At 51.6% G+C, this 21,429-nt stretch overlaps 1 protein-coding gene across 2 annotated transcripts; it reads left to right on the plus strand.

Annotated features, from left to right (window-relative positions):
* The first annotated feature begins 9,489 nt into the window (after nt 1-9,489).
* RGS16 (regulator of G protein signaling 16) lies at nt 9,490-15,698 on the plus strand. Of its 2 annotated transcripts, none has more exons than XM_033853774.2 (5): nt 9,490-9,691; nt 10,579-10,689; nt 11,477-11,538; nt 11,827-11,993; nt 13,414-15,698. In XM_033853774.2, the coding sequence occupies exons 1-5, from the start codon at nt 9,648-9,650 to the stop codon at nt 13,624-13,626; spliced, it is 597 nt and encodes a 198-aa protein (XP_033709665.1). In that variant the 5' UTR covers nt 9,490-9,647; the 3' UTR covers nt 13,627-15,698. The 2 variants fall into 2 exon arrangements, with proteins under 2 accessions (XP_033709665.1, XP_004329241.3); XM_004329193.4 differs by having other exon boundaries at nt 11,474-11,538; nt 13,414-15,697.
* Nucleotides 15,699-21,429: the final 5,731 nt, after the last annotated feature.

Below are 21,429 nucleotides of genomic sequence, written 5' to 3' on the forward strand. Positions count from 1 at the left end.
GTGAGTGGCTCACTGCGTGGGTGCTGGCGTCAGACGACCCGGTATCAAACCAGGGCTCTGGCCTCTTGTCCCTTCTTCAATTAGCCTCTCTATGCCTCGGTTTCCCCATCTGTAAAACCACAATAGTAGGCATACCTTCCGCAGAGGTTAGCGTGAGGATGAGATGAGATGAGAAGAACCATAAATTTGGAGCACAGAGAATGCTCGCTTCACGTAGCAATTGTCCTCACCGTTGCTGCCGCCCGGGGGTTCGGGAAGCCTGGGCATTTGGATCCAACAGGTTCTCCTGTAGCCCACACCGGAGCGGCACAGCCACGTGGAGAGGGAGTGGCTCGCCGGGGCTCAGCCACACAGCCCAGCGCGTGTCTCCCCCGCGCAGATGTCCGGGGCCCATTAGGCAGAGCTCATTTCTTTCTCGGCCAAACATCACGCAGCCTCCCGCTGCGCTCTTCCCCCTGTCCACCTGGGCCTGTTTCTAGGACATCTGCTATGTCAGGAGCTGATGGCCGGGGAGGTTGTGAAAGGATCACCTGTTCCCATGGCTCCCCCCCGCCCCCTTCCCTCCCACCCCACCTCTGCCGGCCCCAGCCTCCCGTGGCTCAGACAGCTGGCCACGTTCCTCCCTTCGCTCGGGGATCTGCGGGCACAGTGTAAGGAGGCACGTTTCCTCCCAACTTGTTACGGAGGAACAGCTAGCGTTGATGCTTTGTCAAGCCTCCTGCTTTCCTACAAGATTGCTTTTCCTCTGTGCCCCTCCTTCAACCCTCCCCACCGGCCCCTATTCTCTCCCTATTGAAATGGGGGTTCATGCGCTGTGACTCAAAAGAGGGCAGGTCCCAAACTCCCAGGAGATGGCAAACCACTCCTGTAGCTCCGACCTGACATCTCTGCACGTGTGTGAGACATTCACATGCCGGGGCTTGCTGTGTGAGCAGTCCTCGTGTGTCATCTGTGGCCTGTGTAAGCACCTACACATCCCTATCTAGGGCAGCGTGGAGAAACGGCCTGAAGTAGCAGCCAGGGGCCAGGGGGAATGCTGCTCAGAGGCAAGAGGACGGGGCAATGAGTAGCCCTGCGTCCGGATCTGCTGGACAGAACTGGGTTTCAATCCTGGCACCTCTGTTCACTGGGTGGGTCACTGTGGGTAGATTACTTACCCACGCTGTTGGTTTCTCCATCTGGAAGGCACTGAGCTCAGTGTTGGGTCACGGGGGCCCTGCAAATGGTATGTCCCTTCCTCCAAGACAAGGTCTAGAACAGGGCCAGGTGTTAGCCAGCTGCAAGCAGCTGAAATCTGTTCTTGCTACCAAACACAGCATCTCCCTAGCACCTGCCTCTCTGGAATACCTAGGAGAGAGGGAAAGGCGGCGAGGTGTGCCAGGAGCTCTCCTCACTGAAGACCTTCAGAGAGACGGGACGAAGTGGCACAGCTCCGTGTGTGTCTGGTGCCCTGTTTCCAACTCGAGCTGGGCTCTGGAAGGACGGATGCGTGTCAGACTTTCCCTGGCTTTGTGCCGGTTTGCCTGCATTGGGGGACTCCACCAGCCCCAGTGGGGGCCATGTGAGGGAAGTGCATGATAATAAATTTCATTGCGTAAGGCAGACTGTCTGCGACCCAATTCCAGAAAGTCATCAGCTTGGAGTTCAGCCAGGAGTGTCTGCGACCCCAAGGAGCCTGGAGAAGCCGAGCTGACGATGGCTCTCCAATGACATCCACCGTGTCCAGTGGGACGCACTCCTTCCTTCCTCAGCCAATATGTCATGACTGAGCTGACAATGGCTCTCCAATGACACCCACCGTGTCCAGCGGGACGCGCTCCTTCCTTCCTCAGCCAATATCTCATGACTATCTATACTATGCCCGACACTGAGCTGGGCACAGATTCCAGGTTCCAGGCCACCCTGAGGCCATTTCAGACCCGCCCAGGTGAGCACCTACATCTCAAAGGCAGCTTTCCAGCCGAGGAGAGCACACCAAGTGTCTCTAGGACCAGGGATGGACTGGTGTGCTGAGCTCCCCTAAGAAATGAAGGGGGGTGGGCTGGGACTTAAACTGCTGCTTGCAGAGGTTTCCATCTCTGAGGGTCTTTCAGTCCCCCGTCCGCCACCCCCCCTCCCCCCCATGTGGTTTGAGAGTAAAACAATGTTTCAGGTAGGCCATTTGCTTCCCAGAGAGCAGGGGGCCTTCTCCTTGCCCAGAGCATCGCCTATCAGTGTTGGTGGCTGCCCCGGCCGGTGAATATGGTAGAGGGAGTGAGTCGGTCAGAAGCCCCCTCTCCTCCCCAACCGGGGGTGGCATCTGTTAGATTCCCCCGGTGCTTGTTTCCTGCCTGGAGTGAGACACAAGCCGGCAGGCGATACCTGCCTCACGTCCCAGGTCTGGAATCCCAAAGTCCTCACTCCTCAGTCCAGGAAAGAACAGGGAATTGGACATGTAAATTTCACCTTGCAGTCATTTGCAAATCCCAGGCCTCACTTTTTTGCCCCCTCTAATCTGTCATTCTACGTGGCTTCCCAGGGCCTTGGAAGATTATGAAATGAGAACAATCTAGATTTTTATAAACTTTGTTTCCAAGACTCAGTGAGTAGAAGTGAGATGCTCTCAGAAAAATGACATTCGTGACAAAAGTGAAAAAGGAGATGGGGAGGGAGGGTGAAAAGGAGGAAGACAGAAACCCAGGGCGCTTAGGTGACCCTCCTCTTTTGGAATTGGCAGTATTAGGGTGAGGGGGGGCCTCATTTATTGCCACTGATTTCGTTGATACTCTAGGGAATGAATCAATATGCGAGCACACGCATGTGAAAGCTGAGGCAGCGCGCTGCAGGGGGACCCCAGACGCCGGGAGAATTCACGATTCAAGGCAGGCAGACAGTCTGGTTGGGCTGTGGGGTAAAGCAGACCATCACAGCCAGACAGGCGAGCCCGCCTGCATGGGGGAGACCACAAAACACCAAGCACGGGGCCTGTGAAGGGCCACGGCCCACATGCAGCGGAGAAAGCATTAACCCCAGAGGCTCCATCTACCAGAAGAGGATGAACAAAGGTTTCCAGGGCCCACACATCCCAAAGGCTTTGGGAACTGGAGCTCTGCCTCCCTTGAAAGCTGCCCCTGGGCTCTTTCCAAGCTGGGAGCCAGGATCCTCTATGAGCAAAGAGGGCTTGGGAAGCACAGCTGGGAAAGGAGGCGTGGCAAAGCAGCTGAATTGAGTTTTCCTGAAAACATAATAAAAGCCCAGATGTTAACCAAGGGATTTTAGCAGAGGAAGGAGCTCTCGGCAGCCACGTGTGGGAATTGCATACGCAAGAGACAAAAGAAACAGACAGGTCCAGAGCCAGTGATGACACACAGCTGAAGGCAAAGACAGAAAGTGGGAAACGTGAATGGCTGCAGAGGGATGGGGTGAGCAAAGAAGAGGGGTCGGGGTCGGGGGGATACAGGAAAGAAAACTACAGAAAACAGAGGATGAGGTGTAACGTCCTTCCCAAGCTTATGCTTCGTTCTTCTCATAGTGAGCAAACTCTGAGTTCTAGAAAACACCATACAGCAGACTGGCATGGTGTATGTTAGCAACACAGGCTCTGGAATTGGACTGAGATCAAAACCCAGCTTGACCACCCACTAGCTGTGTGATCACAGGCAAGTTACTTAACCAGCCTCTGCCAGAGTTCACTCAAATGTAAAATGAAGACAAGATAGAACCCGGCTTATGGGGTGATTGTGAGAACTGAAAGATAATTCAGCGGAAACAGCACACAGAACAGAGCCTGGCACACAGTTAGAGTTCATAGCTATTAAGATTTGTGTTGAAACAGAAGCCAGCCTGCCAGCCAACATTTACAGAATACACACCAAACTGGGCACGGTGCTAGGGGCTGAAGATAAAAAGAGGACCAAGGTTTGGGCTTCCCTGGTGGCGCAGCGGTTGAGAGTCCGCCTGCCGATGCAGGGGACACGGGTTCGTGTCCTGGTCCGGGAGGATCTCACATGCCGTGGAGCGGCTGGGCCCGTGAGCCATGGCCGCTGAGCCTGCGCGTCCGGAGCCTGTGCTCCGCAACGGGAGAGGCCACAACAGTGAGAGGCCCGCGTACCGCAAAAAAAAAAAAAAAAAAAGAGGACCAAGGCAATGGTTCCCTGCCCTGCAGGAGCTCACAGAGCAAACAGATTGGGAATCAATTCTGAGTTCAGGGTAACATAGGCAGGAACAAGTTCCAGGGATGAGAGAGCACTTGCGCCAGGCCTCAAAAATATGTAGAAAACAAACTCAGGATTCAATGTGAGTCCTATGGTTCTAGGACTCAGACTAGTGGTTGCCTCTGATGGGGGGTGGTGGGGGAGGCTGGCTGGAAGGAGCATGAAGTTTTCTAGGGTGACAGAAGTATTCCGTAGCTTGATTGGCTCTTGATTAAAATGCCACCCAGCAAGCTGGCATGGTGTATGCCATGGTTACGTGGATGTCTACATTTGTCAAAACTCATCGAGCTGTATACTTAAGATCTGTGCATTCATTATATGCAAACTATATCTCAATATATATAGTTTATTGAAAATATCTTTTAAAATGAGTAGAACTGGGATTGGAGGGTCCTTCAGGCCTAGAGAACCTCGTGCTCAGGGCTTGTTGGTGCAGGCAGCATGGTGCCTGGGGTAACCTGCAGCTGCTGAGGTTGGCTGGGTGTTAGGGTGTGAGGTGAAGGATGCGAGATCAGTTGATTAGAGCCTTAGGTGCCATGTAGAGACGTGATCCTACTAGCCATAGGTGCTGCTGAAGAGTTTCAGCCTCTCCCAAGTGGCCGGGACTGCCCTCCTTGCAGGCTAGGGGTCCATTGGTCCAGTTGGGTAGAGAGAAGCAGGCCTCCCATCCCCTCAAAACTCTGCTCAGAGGGAAGGAGGGGAGGGAAGAGGAGAAATCAGAGCTGAGTAGTACAGCCATCAAAGTGAGCTACACCCAATGCCCTAAAGGATGATCAGGGGAAAGCGGTCATTTCTTGCACCCAGGCTGAACTCTGTCAACTTCTCCTGCCCAGGAAGGGAGAATACCCACAGTTCTTGTCATGATGCAGCAGGGAACTGACCCCCAGAGACTATTTCACGTCTGCTGGAGGTGATCTCTCCCTTCTCATGCAGACGTCTTAGGATATGTGCTGCCCCTGCTGTTTTTGTGCTTCTAAACCTAAAAGTGGCATCCAGGTGTGCACACTGCCAGCTTAAGCTCCTCTGCCTGTATGTAAGGAATTCCTAGATCTTTGTGCATCTTTGCTGTACCCTCAAACTACAACAGGCATTTCCTAGTTGTTTGTCCCACCGAGGCATGCTTCCTCCCACATGCCCTGCATATTCTGACCTTCCATGGTGCTCAAACCTCTCTCACTCCTGTTTTTTTTTTTAAACACTGCCAACGCTCTCTGATCTCTCCCTTTCCTGGACACTTGTTGCAACACCAGGCAATCATTTCCTATCACCTCTCCCTCTCCCCTCTGGTAGTTCTGTTTCCTCAGCTGGAAGGAAATATAAGGCCATTACAGTCAGAGAGGAGCCTTAAAAGCTGTTGTTTCCCCATCAACTTGGGAACATAGTACATTCTTTTTTTCTTTTCTAATTCTCTTTTTTGGGGTCATGTTTCTTTTATTTATTTATTTATTTATGTTTGCGTTGCTGCACGTGGGCTTTCTCTAGTTGCGACGAGAGGGGGGCTACTCTTGGTTGTGGTGCGCGGGCTTCTTAGTGCGGTAGTTTCTCTTGTTGCGGAGCACGGGCTCTAGGCGTGCAGGCTTCAGTAGTTGTGGCACGCGGGCTTCAGTAGTTGTGGCCCGCGGGCTCCAGAGCGCAGGCTCAGTAGCTGTGGCGTATGGGCTTACTTGCTCCGTGGCATGTGGGATCTTCCCGGGCCAGAGATCGAACCTGTGTCCCCTGCATTGGCAGGTGGATTCTTAACCACTGCACCACCAGGGAAGCCCCATAGTAAATTCTTAATAAATATTCATTAGTAGATTGATGACTGACTTTGGAAGGTCCAGACCGCTGTGGGGATCGTCTGTGCCAAAGTCGAGTAAGTATTTTCATTTCCTCTAACTGTTTTCAGCAGACAAAGGTCCTGTCTAGACCTCAGTCTCTGTGGAAAGAGTGGTCCTGGGGGGTCAGAGGGGCGGAAGGAGATGGTAGGCAATGCGGCTGGGATATTGTGGGATGTTGAATCCTGACCCCAGATGACCCAGGCTGCAGAGCTGTGTCCCCATACTCTCCACTAAAGAGAGCACAGCTGCACTGGGAGCGCTGGGCAAAAATGAGGTCAGGTTCTGTCAAAGCCAGTACGATTCACAGGCGAGCTCAGCTTGCTGGATTGACAGCAACTGTTGAGTCATTACTGCAATTGTAGACATGAACCGCTTTACCTGCTGGGAAGGGAATTTAGGATAAACCGTGAACTTCAAAAAGTTTCTGCCTGGAAACTGAAGAGGTAACCATGGCAACCGGGAGGCAGGCTGAACTTGGAGAGGGCTCTTCGTCTTGAGCAGGGAGCTTTGTGCTCTTGGCTTTGCCCATCTGTGCACCATGCATCAATTCCTTTGTCTCTTTCGCTTTCTTTGTCGAATGAAAAAGTACTAGCTCGGGAATCTGGAGATTCGGCCCAGGGTTCAGCTGTTTTCAGCTCCATTGCATTTAACTAAGGGCCTTTAGCACTGCCGTTTTGTTGTCTGCAGAATGGAAATTTAAAAGCTCCTCTGGCCTATTCACAGGGAATGCAGAAAGGACAGGAAGGTTTGAGGAGGTTTTCTGCCTAATCACTATTATTGTTGTCATGTGGCCACGTCCAGGCTGATTCCAACGTGGTACTACCGAGGGTAAGACCGGGGGTTCGATCCGTCCATAAACTTGCTCTTATTGCTTGGAGAAAAGCTGTCTCAGACACCACCCACGTCCCCATTCGGCAGCTGCATAATAAAAGCATATGCACTGGGGCAGAAGCAGCAGCAGGTGACAAAACAGCCCTCATCCCAGCTGACGAACTCCTCCAGCAGAAGGGCCTGCTAATGCTGCCGGCTGGGCTGCGTCATCGTGTGGACCAAGGGCTGTGCGGAGAAGCAAACGTTCAAAAAGGCATCCTTCCGTTGCCCCCCTCCCAACTCTTGCCCATCGCCCTGCCCCACACCAATCCAGCCCTGGACTTGTGAGAAAAGTAGAACAAGAGCCCAGGTGGGCCAGACGGGGTGCAGGTGGGAAGCGGCATCTAAGATGGTGCTACCAATGCGTGAGCTGCTGCCTCGCCTGTCCCTGTGTTCCACTAACCACCGGGAGGCTGGGGAGGGTTCAGCTCTGGCTTCAGAGAGCATTAGGTTTTGACTAACTGGATCATCTTCCGCAGGCCCTGGCTTAACAAGGGAATCTGCTCTGACAAAAGACCCCCCATATTGTTCTGATTGGGGCCTCTTTTCCTATAGCGGTGCCTCAGCGGCTCTCTCACAGGCCTTCCTCCCCTCTTCCCCTCTGTGGTTTTCCCCTTTCCTTCCCTGACCAGCTTTTCTGGGACTTCTCACTGAGCTCTGTCAGGTGGAACCTCTTCACCTCTGGTTTCCGACCCTTGCTTCCAGGAATAGCAACTCTTAAACGCCCCTCATGAAATAAACACCTAAACTCCGAGAGTCACAAAAAAAACTTGCTACTTTTCCTTGTTGTCTAGCAACCCCTGTAACCCTACTAAGTAAACCTGAGAGCCAAGGCTTGACTGAGCGCTGACTACGAGCTGAGCTCTGTCCCAAGCACCTTCCAGGTGTGGCTACAGGTGCTGTGGTGTGTCTCCCAGATCTGCGTTTGGGACCAGGCCCTTATTCCCCAGGGTGCTGGCTGCTGTAGGCTCACAGCCGTCTCTCCCTTAACAGAGGGAATTGCCTCGTTTAAAATTAGGCCGTCCAATGAACTGTTGATGAGGGATACAAAGGCCCGGCCCCTTGCTTCACTGCGGGTCTGCTCAGAAGAGTCATCCCACTCCAGAGCACCCCCTGGGACCAGCTTCCGGCATTCGTTTCCTCCCTCTGCCCAAGCCTGCTTCCCTCACACCCTCTTAGTTCCCAGAACTCTCCCCAGCAAGTCTCTGCCTCCAAGGAACTGAGTTTCCTGTCTCCTGGGGAATTCAAACTAAGAATTACATTTCTTTAGTCCTCACAACAACTTTATGAAATAAACGCATCATGTTTTCCGTTTTAACGACAAGGAAACAGAGGCATGGAAAGGTTGAGAAACTCGCCTAAAGTCTCCCATCAGTAAATGGTGGAGCCCAGAGTTGAAACTGAGAAATCTATCCCTAGATGGTACACTCTTAACTTCAAGTGCAGCCTCTTAACAGCAATCCCAAAGGGAAGTGAGGGGCAATGGGGAGGCTGTGATGCCTTTATGGGAAAGTGAGGAGAGAGGCAGAGCATTTATTACCTTTATCTCAGAGATGAGGATGCCGAACTAGCTAGCAACTGCTTAAAGGCAGGATCATTCACTAGTTCCAGGGGTGGTGGGATTCTAATCTGCGGAGGGGCAGTGAAAAAGCATGGTAAATTCATATTTGACTTCTTGCAAAACACTTACTGTGTGACTTTGAGCAAGTTATTTAACCCGAGTCTTAGTAAAAAAAGTACACAGTAGGGCTTCCCTGGTGGCGCAGTGGTTGAGAGTCCACCTGCCGATGCAGGGGACACGGGTTCGTGCCCCGGTCCGGGAAGATCCCACATGCCGCGGAGCGGCTGGACCCGTGAGCCATGGCCGCTGAGCCTGCGCGTCCGGAGCCTGTGCTCCGCAACGGGAGAGGCCACAACAGTGAGAGGCCCACGTACTGCAAAAAAAAAAAAAAAAAAAAAAAGTACATAGTAGATGCTCAATAAAGCCAGCCACCAACCCCAACCCTTGTCTGCTATTTCTAACTCTGATCTTGGGCAAGTCTCTCTAACGTTCTGACTCAGTTTCTTCATCTAGAAAATGGAGGTGAGGATGACAAAGGGCTTACTTAGTTGACCCGTGGCCATTTGGGTAGGAGCACAGTAAATGGAAGTTATCAGTATAACCATGATGCTCTCTTGCCTGGCTTGCTTCCTGTGCTCCGGTCCTGCAGGACCCAACAGACTCAGGCTCAGGCTGTGCTCGACACCGTGCGTGCCTCCCCGAGGAGGCACCTCAACACCAATCCTCCTGGCACCGCTGAGTTGGTTTCCTGCTTTTACTAGCGGCAGAAGGTGGTTTTTTTTTTTTTTCCCCCTACTAAACTGGGTGTGCGCTTCTCTTCTCCGTGTGAGTTCTCTGCCGCTTCTCCCTCCCCACGCTGGTGTCCGCCAAGAGGAGTGGATTAGCCCCGTGAGCACCCCCGCGGTGTGAAGGTTGCACGAGGGTAGCGGCGCATCCCGGGCAGCGAGCCCCGCCCCGTCGAGCTGCAGGCCCCTCCTGCGCCTTCGCCCGCGCTCAGTACCGCTCTCCAATTGGTCGGCGGCGCGCAGCCCCGCCCCGCCCCCTCCAAGGCAATAAAAGCCGCTGGCTCGGCGCAAGCAGTTGAATAAACCCAATCTGCGCAGACAAGCGCTGGCGGCTGCTGCTCTGCCTCCTCGTGCCCTGCGTTGCCCGCTGGAGCCCGTCACCATCCTCCACACGACGTGCTGCCCTGCACCCGCAGCCATGTGCCGGACCCTGGCCGCCTTCCCCACCAACTGCCTGGAGAGGTAAGAGCAGCTTGTCCAGCTGCCTGGAGGAAGAAGAACAAGTCCCACCAACCTTAGGGAGTGCAGCGGCGGCAGGCTTGCAGACCTGGGTGGGCTGGAGAATGGGACGCAAGTGACGAGAGGCGGAGGTCAACTTGGTTCCACGTTCTCAAATGCCTCCTTAGAGTCTTAGAGAAGGATGGGCGACGAGAACGGAGAAGGCAAAGCAAAGGGAAGCAGAGGGACCACTGCTTACTGCCATTCCCCACCCTCTGACAAGTGGCGCTTCTGCTCAGGTGACCCAGCTTTAGGAAAACCACGGTGGCATCACCAGGCAGAACCGAGTCTTCCCCGGTTCCTTAAGCACTTGGTTTTCATTCTAAGTCATAGGTCTAGGGGCCCTCTGGCCCCGGAAAGGCAGGCAAGTGTTTTTCAGCAGCCCCCCCTGTGAGGGATGTGCCCGCTTCCCAGGGAGCTACTCACCCACTCCAATCCTTGCTGGAGCTGGGAAGGAAAAAGTAAAGAGGAAGGCAGAAATCAGCTTCCACACAGCTCCAGAGATATCTGTGACAAGTCTAAGAGACTGCTGAACTGCCTTCTGCTAATCAACAGGCACAAAGATGGATCAGTGGGACTTAAGTGGGCAAAAGCCCACGTGTGCTGTACTGTAGACCCAGAAAGTATAAGACCTACCGAGGCACAGCTTAAATACTGCTTTCATTGTTTCTGGGTTCATGATACCGCTGAGAGAGGCAACGTTTAGGCCCTGGGAACAGTTAACGGGTTCCCAGGAGCCCCAAGGCTGGAATTTGAGTGACACTAACCTGAGCTCTTCTGGGACCTCATAACTCTCTCTGCCCTGGCTGAGCGAGTGGAGAATCCTCACAAGCTCGTGCTTTGTCTTCCAGAGCCAAAGAGTTCAAGACACGGCTGGGGGTCTTTCTTCACAAGTCAGAACTGGGCTCCGGTACTGGGAGTGTTGGCAAGTTCCAGTGGGACAGTAAACACAGCAAAGAGGGGTAAGTCCTGCTGAACAGCCTAGGGCCGCTGGAGGGAGGGAGCCAGATTCAGGAAAGGAGTCCTGAGAAGGAAAATACCAGGAGAAATTAGGACATGCCAGCGTGGACGCTGGTGACCTTTTCCTAGAGATTGTAATGGAGCTGGTCATAGCCGGTCTGCTATGGCTGCCTGGCTCATGGGTGACTGCGTGGATGGCTCCAGGCTTCTAATGCCACCAACAAATGAAGATACCCAGGGCCTGAATGTCTAGTTACCAGACTCTCGCACCTGGAGATGTCATTGCACATGCAACCAGGGCAAGGGCAGGGTCCAAGGCCACTGGAGGGTTTTAAATTAGTGACTACTTTCACTGACATGCACTTTACCTGGAAGCCCTTTTATACTGACCATCAACTGTGCCAGGTGCTGCATTAGGCTCTGGGGTTATGGGTAGACATAATCTCTATTCATAAGACCCTTATTTCCTTAAGAAAGTATACAAAACAAGCTCTGAGAGTCAGGGGCATAGAAAGAATTTTGGACAGTGAAGAAGACAGTCTTAGATATTTAATGAGGGTCAGAAGTTCCCTGCTTTGGTTTCTGGTTACTGAGCTGTCCTCTAGAAAACACAACTATTTCCCTGAACCCCAACTAAGAGTTTGAGGCATCAGCTCCAATAATTATCCAATTATACAATTGTGTGAATTATACAACTTCCATCAGCGTTCTGGCTAGGATTTGTGCTGTGCAGTAGTTTGTTGATTTTTTTTTTTTTAATTAAAATCCTGCCTTTTTTTTTTTTAGCAGAAACTTCTCAGAAGACGTGTTGGGGTGGAGAGAGTCATTTGACTTGCTGCTGAGCAGTAAAAGTGAGTGGGGCCCTGTTGTGTCTGTCTGTGGATGGCACGTGTGTGCCCATGTGCCGTGGAGGCAGCCTGAGGATGCTAAAAGTGTGGGCAAAATAGTAGTAGTAGTAATAATAATAATGATCCCCTAGTGTGCCAGCCTCTATTCAGAATACAAAGGCAGGTCCTTGTTGGAGAAAATTACATCCTAAAAATAGACCATTAACTACAATTGCTGTCTTTTCTTCTTCTATTCCCGGCTGGCTGTCCCCGCTGTCTGACCTGTCTCTTCCTCTCTCCCTGCAACCCCAGATGGAGTGGCCGCCTTCCACGCCTTCCTGAAGACAGAGTTCAGCGAGGAGAACCTGGAGTTCTGGCTGGCCTGTGAGGAGTTCAGGAAGCTCCGGTCAGCTACCAAGCTGGCCTCCCGGGCTCACAGGATCTTTGAGGAATTCATCTGCAGTGAAGCCCCCAAAGAGGTCAGAGCCGTGACATATGCCAGGGATCCTGCAGACCCTGCCTGCTCCTTCCCCACTGAGAATCGGGGATGGTGGGGGGCCAGCAAGGAAAGGGCCGAGTTTAGAAATACAGTGGCCTCATTTGGCACAGGAGGCTGGAGACTATAAAGCCAGGCTCCGGGCCACCCCTGCCTCCTTTTACCCTCATACTCACCAGTGGGACCGGAGGGGTTGGCAGGGGTTTTTTGGCTTCTGTCCATATGCACTTCTGTAAACGAAGCCCTTTTTAGAGCTCAAAACACTTACACAACTGGGGAGACAGGTCATCACAGGATAACCTGGCTCAGTCCCCTTGTTGACCTGCCTCAGGTCTGTGGTCCGTGGACCTTTTAACCTTTCCCCAGGCCTCCACTGTGTTTGATAGAGAATATGGCGCCACCTTGTGGAGAGAGAGTAGTAATGCCTTGCTTTTGTATCTGTACAATATATTTTCTGAGCACTTTTATTTATTCCATAAAGATTTGTTGAGCATCAGTTACATGCAAGGCAGTATTATAGACATTGAGGATGTGGCAGTGAACAAAAAGTCTCTACCCCAGTGGGAGAAGGTGACAATAACCAATTAAGTAAATATTGTCAGGGAATGATCTCTGCTCTGATAAAAACAAAGCAGGATATGGAAGGGAATACCAGAGTACGGAGTGGGAGGATGTGAGGTCTTTCCGATTTATAAAGGGAAGTGAGGGGTGGGCTGTTTGATAAGGTGACATGCGAACAGAGACCTGAAAAGGAGTAAAGAACATTCTAACACAGGAAACGGAAAGTGCAAAGACCAGAGAGTGCCTGTTGTGACCACAGACCAGCAAGTGGGCCCATGTGGAGTAGAGCGTGAGGGAGAGAGAGTGGGAGATGATGTCACACAGGTGGCAGATGGCCAGGTGCCGGCCCAGGTGGCCGTGTGGGCTCATTGCACACTTGGGTTTTTCCTCTGAGTGACGGGAAACAACAGAGCTGCTAGCAAACTGACTTGGGTTTTAAAAGGCTCGCTCTGCTGGGTGGAGAATAGAGCCCGGGGTTAAGGGGAGAAGAGAGAGACACCAGGTAGCAGGCGCTGGCACTAGTCTAGGACAGAGGTGATGGTGACTTGAACCCGGGTTGTTACAGTGGAATGGGTGAAAAGAGGTTGGATTTGTACCCATTCTCAACATATCCTGGGTCATTCTGAGAGACTGGAGGACAGACACTGGATCAGAGGTGGGGACAGGCCCAGAGTTGAAAAGCCTGTTGATGGTCAACTCTGGAGAGCCCCGGTTCCGTGTTTGGAATCCAGTGCGCCTTCCACTGCCCCACGTGCCAGTCCTCCTGTGCCTGCTGGCCTCCTGCCTCTGCCACCCTGTGCCCTGACGCCCACGCACCCACGTGCTTGCCCTCCATCCCACAGGTGAACATAGACCACGAGACCAGGGAGCTGACCAGGACGAACCTGCAGACGCCCACGGCCATGTGCTTCGACGTGGCTCAGGGGAAGACGCGCACCCTGATGGAGAAGGACTCGTACCCGCGCTTCCTGAAGTCCCCAGCTTATCGGGACCTAGCTGCTGAAGCCGCGGCCGCCTCCGCCTCTGCCTCCCCATCCGAGCCCTCGCATACCTGAGCCTCCAGGCTGGGAGGGGCCCGGCCAGGCAGAGAGGTTGGGTCGCCCGTAGCCGAGGCGCCGCCCCCGTGTGGGGGGGGCGGGTTCTGCAAAGCCAGAGAGGACAGCGAAGGGAAACGCCCACCCGGTGACGCCCTCTCCTCTAGACCCTGCGGGACTGAATTCCGTGCGTGAGAGGGTTCCCCCACTTCTAGGACCTGCGCCCAAGGGCTGAAGAGGAGGGTTGTGTGTGGCTCTCTGGGGGAAAAGAAGGATGGTGCCAGAGTCAGCATCGGCTCTGGCCCTTCTCAGCGGGGCAAGGGATATTCCAGGGTGCTTTGGGAAACTTGTGGATAAAGGGAAACTTGAAAATGAGTGAGGGAAAGACAAGCAGGTTAGACGTTCTGCCTGTCCGTCGGTGGACACGTCCTGGTTTCCTGGTTCCCAGACTGTCCTGGGCACACAGGGAACCATGGGTGTGGAGCCTTCCCATCCCGTCCTCTTCACCTGCCTCTGGGCTGCCCGGCGGGTTCCTTAGCTTGCATTTCTCAGCACTCCTGTGTCCAGCCTGGCAGTCTTGTCAAGGCCAGAGAACCAATGTGATGCTTGCCCCAGATGAGATTTTTACCTCAAACACTGGCCTTCAAGCCCCTTTCCCGATCAATAGAGAGCCCTGAAAAGAGGCCATCTTGCTTATGTGAAATGAACCTTGGTGCTCCTGGTGGCCTCTTGCGGGTGCCCCGACCCTGTGTGTGCATCAGGGTCCACCTGTGAGCAGGGCCCGCTGAGGACCTCTTGCTGGGATGTGCCCTGTCTTAGCTCCGTGCTGCTGTTGAATGTGGGGCCCATCAGGAGAAGGGCATGGGGCCTCTTGGTGAGCGGCTAGTCCAGCTCTTTTGCCGGGCAGGGTGGAAGGAGGGAGAAAAGGATCCTGAGAAACAAATCTCTTGGCAGTTCCAGAGAATCCTCTTTAAATCAGGCTCATCTTTTATTTTTGTGGGTATGAGAACAGCGAAAAAGAGATTCCCCAGGATGGAAGGGGAGCCTCGTGTTTCTTTCCTGTGGATGTGAGGTAACGCTCACTGGGGTGTTGGGAGAAATGAGGCAGGAACCTCAATGAACTTGGACGGACCGTAGAAGCTGGGAGTGAGGCTGGGAAGAGCAGGACTGGGGGCAATCAGAACCCGCTGGTCACCTCATGGCATCACTGAGCACACGTTCCGTGGTGGGACTTCTGCCCGGGCCCAGGCTGGGGAGGTGAATTAACCGGGCAGCTCCCCTGTGCCCCAGGAAAATCCACACTGTTCTCTCTGCGCTATGAGCTCCTCCAGGAGACAATTATTTAAGTCTAACATATTGTTGGTTTTGTGACAGTGGTCATGGCACATTATTTTCACTGCTGTTGTCGTGTTGTTGTATTGTTATTTATTGTCATTTGAGTTTGCCTCTACTGGAGAATCTCAACAGGAGCTGGCGGCCTGACTGTCTCCCTCTCCACTGGACTCTACCTCTTGAACATGCTGGGAACCTCTTAGCGCCTGTCAGGAACTCCTCCCTGTTTAAATATTTATTTATTGTTGACAGCTGGAACTGGTTTTCTGATGTGAATGATGTACTCGATCCCCATTTTCCTGCTTCAGCATGTTATTTTATTGTGAAATAAAATAAAACCCAAGTATGAGATCCTGTCTCCAAGGGCTGTGTGGTCAGGGGAAGAGGGAAAGGGAAGTACGGGCGGGAGTCTTGTGGGAGAGCTGGCGTCCGGAGATGCCACAGGATGCATGGGGAGCTTTCGAGGTATGGGCAGAGGTGACTGTTCTAACGGTGGCCACCAGGATGGGTAACTTCATTCAGCTGGTGACAGCCCAACTTGTGTCAAGCCATTGTGTCGTGTTGATTGGACCTGGCTCAGCTGTCATTTCAGAGCCCATCTCCTCTCTCCACCCGGCCCAGCACAAGCCATTCCCAGTTCTTCTTCGAACAGAGCAAGGGGTGGTTGCCCCGGCCAAGTAGCCACACATTATCAGTTGCGGGGGGACTTTTGTGCCATTTTCACCTTTGCCCATTTTCAATTTGCATTAGTATCCTTTTAAGATGTCATATAAATTCAGGGAGTTAGTATTCCTTATAATTTCATAGACGTCTCTGAGATGAGCTTTGGGAAGCCACTTGGTACATGGGACTGTTCCATTCCCGGGGCAGAGGGAATGAGAGGTTAGCGCTGGGCTGGAAAGAACTTTGGGGTAGGCTTGCAAGGATCCAATCTGCTCTCCCTCTGCCGATCACCTACTCGTTCTCCCTAAATTCTTCTCTATGTTGAATTATCTGTTTATATAAAGATAACTGAGTAAAGTGACCATACTTCAGGTACATCGAGTAGAAAACCCCATGGAATCACATTCGAAGCCCAGATCTAAGAGGCGATTCTATGTGTGATGCCAGGAGGGATTCTGAGGTTAAGGGCCTGGAAAGGAAGATGGGAACACACACCGTGGCAGGCCCTGATCTCATTGAGTCCTTACCACAGCTCTGTGAGGTAGGTATGATAACCCTACAATACAGATGAGGAAACTGAAGCTCCTGGGGCCATTGGGGGTGGGTGGGTGAGAGGGGAACATGCCCAGGGCAGCTGGCTCGAGAGAGTGGCAGAGATGAGATTGGAACCCAGTGACACCGTGTCGGGGGGGGCGGGGGGTGAGTCCAGTCTGTGAGGGATGGTCGAGGGATACGATGGATGAGGGAAGAAGAAAGATGGTACCCAGAGAGGTGGGAAGGTAGGAACCTTGTCCTCTTCTCATTACTTTCCTTCCATCTTTTTGCCTTTTTTACATGCATTTATTGCATCTAGTGCATTCTATGTGCCTGGCAGAAGACCAAACTAGTAGCCGTACCATCAGCTGCAGGTAGCCTCACTTTATGGTGGGTGGGGATTCTGGGTAACTTTAGACAAGGGCACAAATGTGTATTTTCTGAAGCAGTATGGGTGCCCGTAGGAAAACGTGGGTGTAATCGGCTAGTAATGGAGAAATGAATGGGGGTGACGGACATCCAGTGACTGGGGTGGGTGCTGGCAGGCTCCCCAATCCAGCAAGACCATCCTCAAGGCTTGTTCCCCTCTCCTAGCCCTTCTTCTCACATACAGGGTGGTCTTGGAGCCCATGGCGTGGCCTGAAGGTGGTAGATACTCATTAGAGATAAAGAAGAACGACTCTTGGCTGACCTATACGTCTCCCAGGTGTCAGGCTCAAACCAACACAGGACCTCTACTGTATTGGTTCTCAGAGTGTTTAAGGGATTTCCTGAAAATCACTCAGCCGGCAAGAGGTCGCCAATACCTTCAAACTCACTGGCTCTGGTCCTCCCCCAGCGCACTTCAGGCTTTGGCTTAGCAGGCAAAGCACTTCCTGCTTCCAGGCAAAGCACTTCCTGCTTCCAGGCAAAGCGGCCTGCTTATGCCTTTCCGGCCTCTGCTCCCAATCGCTCACCTGCCCCTTGAAAACAAACCTTTCACGGTTCCCAGATTCACCCTACTGTTCAAGCCTCCTTGCTTTTGCCTCCTGGACCACCTCCCTGCTGTGTCCCCTACTCCCATCACTCCTTCATCAGCCTGGGGACGCATCTTTCAAAAGCCGGCTCAAGGGTCTTTCTGCGGCGCCTTCCCTGAGCCTTTGGGTCTGACCCCTGAGGCCTGTGCTTCATGTGCCCCCACTGCTGCTAACCCTCATCGGAGCACTTACATCCCTCCTTTCTGTCTCCCTTTACCAGACGGCAAACTCCTGGGGTTTAGGCATGTCCCCCTCTCCAATTTTCTACACCCAGGGCCTAGCATATACATGTTTAGCAGACGGCTCTTACGTTAATGATTAATTTTAAATCCAGCAGGAGAAACGTTTAGATGACCATTTCCAACTTCCTACCAGACTCCTCTCCCTGGACGTCCCACAGGCTCATTGTATGTAGCACATTCAAAACCAAGGTCATCATCATCCCCCTCAGATATCCACAGCCTTCTGGTCCTGTAACCCTGATAAGGAGAGACGCTGCTTCTCCTCCCGGCTCACCGAGACGTCTTTATAGTTTTTGTTTTTTAATAAATTTATTTATTTATTTATATTTTTGGCTGTGTTGGGTCTTTGTTGCTGGACATGGGCTTTCTCTAGCTGCAGCGAGCGGGGCCTACTCTTCATTACGGTGCGTGGGCTTCTCATTGCGGTGGCTTCTCTTGTTGTGGAGCACGGGCTCTAGGCACGTGGGCTTCAGTAGTTGTGGCACGTGGGCTTCAGTAGTTGTGGCTCACGGGCTTAGTTGCTCCATGGCATGTGGGATCTTCCCGGACAAGGGCTCAAACCTGTGTCCCCTGCATTGGTAGGTGGATCCTTAACCACCGCGCCACCAGGGAAACCCTCACTGAGATTTCTTAGAGGAACCTTTCATCCTCTTCAACTTAGGCTATAAAAACGACTTCCCACCTGGTGCCCCTCCCCAGTGCTCTCCCCCTCCAGTTCATTTTCCATGCCGTGTCAGTCTTTATCCATAAAGCACGGATCTGAGCACGCCATGGCTGCATTTAAGCCCTTCAGTGGCTCCCCTTTGAGTATGAGAGAAAGTCCAGCTCTTACAATGACGTACGAGGTTCGTGCTGACCTGACCCAAGTCCCTCTCCTGACTTCGTCCCTGCCTAGATGGCCCTTACACACATGCTGTTCTTTCTGCTTATAATGCCCTCTTTGTCTTTCTTTTAATTAGGGGTTGGGGGCTGAGGAGGAGAATGCCCTCCTCAAAAGGCCTCCTGAAAATCTAGCAAAAACATCACCTCCTCAAGTGAAGCCTTCCTTCCCAGACATCCACTGCCCAGAGTTCATCTCTGCCACTTCCATGATTCTAGGACACCCTGTCCTAACCTTGATCGCCTCATGTGTGACATGGCACTGTCACTTGCCTCTTCACAGCTCTTTTTCTTTCACTAAACCACTCTCTTCAAGATGGGGAGCCACATTATTTGATAAGATGGGGCAGAACAGACCACGGCTGAGTGATACACAGCCCAGCTCGTGGGGTTGGAATGTTGGGGCTGGAACTGGCCCCTTCGCTGTATGACCTTGGGAAGCTACTAAGCCTCTCCAAGGCTTAGTTCGCTCATCTGTAAACGAGTGCAGTAAGAGTGCACCCCTCAGAGGGAACACGGAATGAAAGAAAAGTGGCACAGTGCTGATATCCCACGAGTATTAACTATGATTGTTATCTGATTCCAGGTACTCAGCACAGTACCTTGTACACAGTCAATAACTATTTATTGACTTTTTGAAAAGAATGGAAGAGTCACAATTCAAAGCCAGGATTCCAAGTCTACTTTCCCAAGTATAGTACAGCTGTTTCCATACTGTATTTTATCTGATATGAAGAGCATTCCAGAATTCCAGATGAGGAAATCAAGGACTGAGCCATTAAATCCAGACAGTACTCACTCAACCCAGGCTCGTGTATTTCCGCATCAGTGCTGTTGCTTCCGTGTTGGCTGTGGAGGGCTCTGGCCTATCCCTCACCCTCTGCTGCCTCCCTGTGGCCATGTCAGGTCAGGCTATACAAACTTTTCCCTTGGAACTGCTTAACTTTGCTTGGAGTTGGCTCTAAGCAAAGGAGTTGGCTCCTTCCTTTGGAATTGTATCCAAGAGGTATAACTTTTAGTTTTGTTTATTAATGCAGTTTAATAAAGATGTGACATTTCAATAGAACTGAAAATTATTAGCATAATTGCTAAGGTACCTCAGGGGGTACAGGGGTTAAAATTAGATTTCTTTAGCCAACAGGGCTGAAATCACCTTTAAAAACTGAAGCTCTTGGCGTGGATGTAGAGAGAAGGGAGAACTTGTGCGCAGTTCGTGGGATTGTAAGTTGGTGCAGCCAGGATGGAAAACAGTATGGAGCTTCCTCAAAAACTTAAAACTAGAACTGCCACATGATCCAGCAATTCTACTTCTTTTTTTTTTTTTATTGTAGCTATATGAGATAACGGACGTTAACTAAACCTATTGTGGTAATCATTTCAGAGTATATGTGAATCAAGCCATCATACTATATAACTTAAACTTCTAGAGTGATGTATGTCAATTGTTTCTCAATAAACCTAGAGGGAATTCCCTGGCGGTCCAGCGGTTAAGACTCCGAGCTCCCAATGCCGGGGACGCAGGTTCGATCCCTGGTCAGGGAACTAGATCTCGCATGCTGCAACTAAAGGAGCCCACATGGGGCAACAAAGATCCTGCATGCCGCAACTAAGACCTGGCACAGCCAAATAAATAAATAAATATTTAAAAAAAACAGTACCTACCTCATAAAGATTAGATTATAAAATTTTATATTTATATATATATATATATATATATATAAAGGGCTCAGAACAGTTCCTAGAGCATACTAAAGAGCTACATAAATGCTTGCTACCATCATCATTCTTCTTCTTCTTATCATTATTATTAGTTCAGGTAGCAAAAGCGGCATGTGCAGAGACATGGTGGTGGGAAGCAGTGTGATGTGATGGGGAACTGGATGGTAGTAGTGGTGATGCCCATGAGGAATCAGGACAGTCAGGGACCATATCAGGACCTGAAATCATGTTACATATTGCATTTCTCCATTATTTATGATCTATTTCTGTCTACTAAGATGCAAGCTCCAGGAAGACCCCCACGAGGCACTTGTGTGATAAATCACTGTATCCCGAGCATTTAGAATAGTCACTGGCAACACTGTCAGTGCTCAATAAATATTAATTGAGCGAATGATGGGTTAAGGATTTTGAACTTTGTCCTGCACACTATGGCGAGTCAGTGAAGCAGGTAATACTAGATTAGAGGCTGAGAAGCAAGTCATCAGTTTCTTCCAGTAAGCAATAGGAAGGGCTGAGGTAGTCATCCCCTTGCAGATGAAAGTAGGAGACTTGGGATTGGAATGAGAATGGGGAGTGGCATTCAGGGGCTGGTACCATTCATGGGGATGGAGAAAAAGGAAAGGAGCAGGTTTAGGGAGAGATGAGAATCTCTGTTTGGGACACGTTCTAGATTTGTGGGTCTGAAGTTCAGCAGAGAGGCTGGGGCTAGAGAGAGAGGCTTGGGAGTCACTGGGGTGTAAGGGGCAACAGAGGTCGAGAGTCTGGATGGCGTGCCGCTGGTGACCAACATGTCACCACACCTTGCTCGCTGTTCATGACCCTCTAGGAAGTTTGTCTCCCGGCAAGACTGGATGTTCTTTGAGGACAGGAATACTTCCCATGGTAGCCTTCAGTATACAGCGTGCATCTCCATGCTAGGAAAATGGTCAGGAACGGAACTTCTAGAGCAGAAAGGAATCTTAAAAACCATATTAACATGAGAGAATGAGGCCCAACGTTGTTCAACCACTTGCCTGTGGTCACTCAGCAAAACAGCCACAGCTCTGGCTGCAGGACCAGGTCTTAAGACTGCCAGCCTTGTGCCCTTTCCAGGAGGCCACATCGCCTCAGGGTGGTGAGTTGACAGCACCCAGGTGAGCGAAGGAGCTTGGGCTTTGGGCTGATCTAGCTTCCTGGAGCCTCAGTTTCATCATCATCAAGATTGTTAGGGGTTGATCGGGTCCGAGTCTCTTGTGATGCAATGAACATAGTGCCAGGCACCCTGTCGGTGCCCAATACATGTTTATTTACCATTCATTTCCCTCAAGAAGATAGGGGGTTTGGAACAACGTGGTCAGGTTGGAGCTGTGACCTGAAAGCCTGAAGGCTGAGCAGCAGGAGCTTGGACATCAAATCAGCCCTCAGCAATCAGTTAAGAGCCACCGAATAAATACATG

This window comes from Tursiops truncatus, chromosome 1, assembly GCF_011762595.2.
Source record: "Tursiops truncatus isolate mTurTru1 chromosome 1, mTurTru1.mat.Y, whole genome shotgun sequence".
In the NCBI taxonomy this organism is placed as follows: domain Eukaryota; kingdom Metazoa; phylum Chordata; class Mammalia; order Artiodactyla; family Delphinidae; genus Tursiops; species Tursiops truncatus.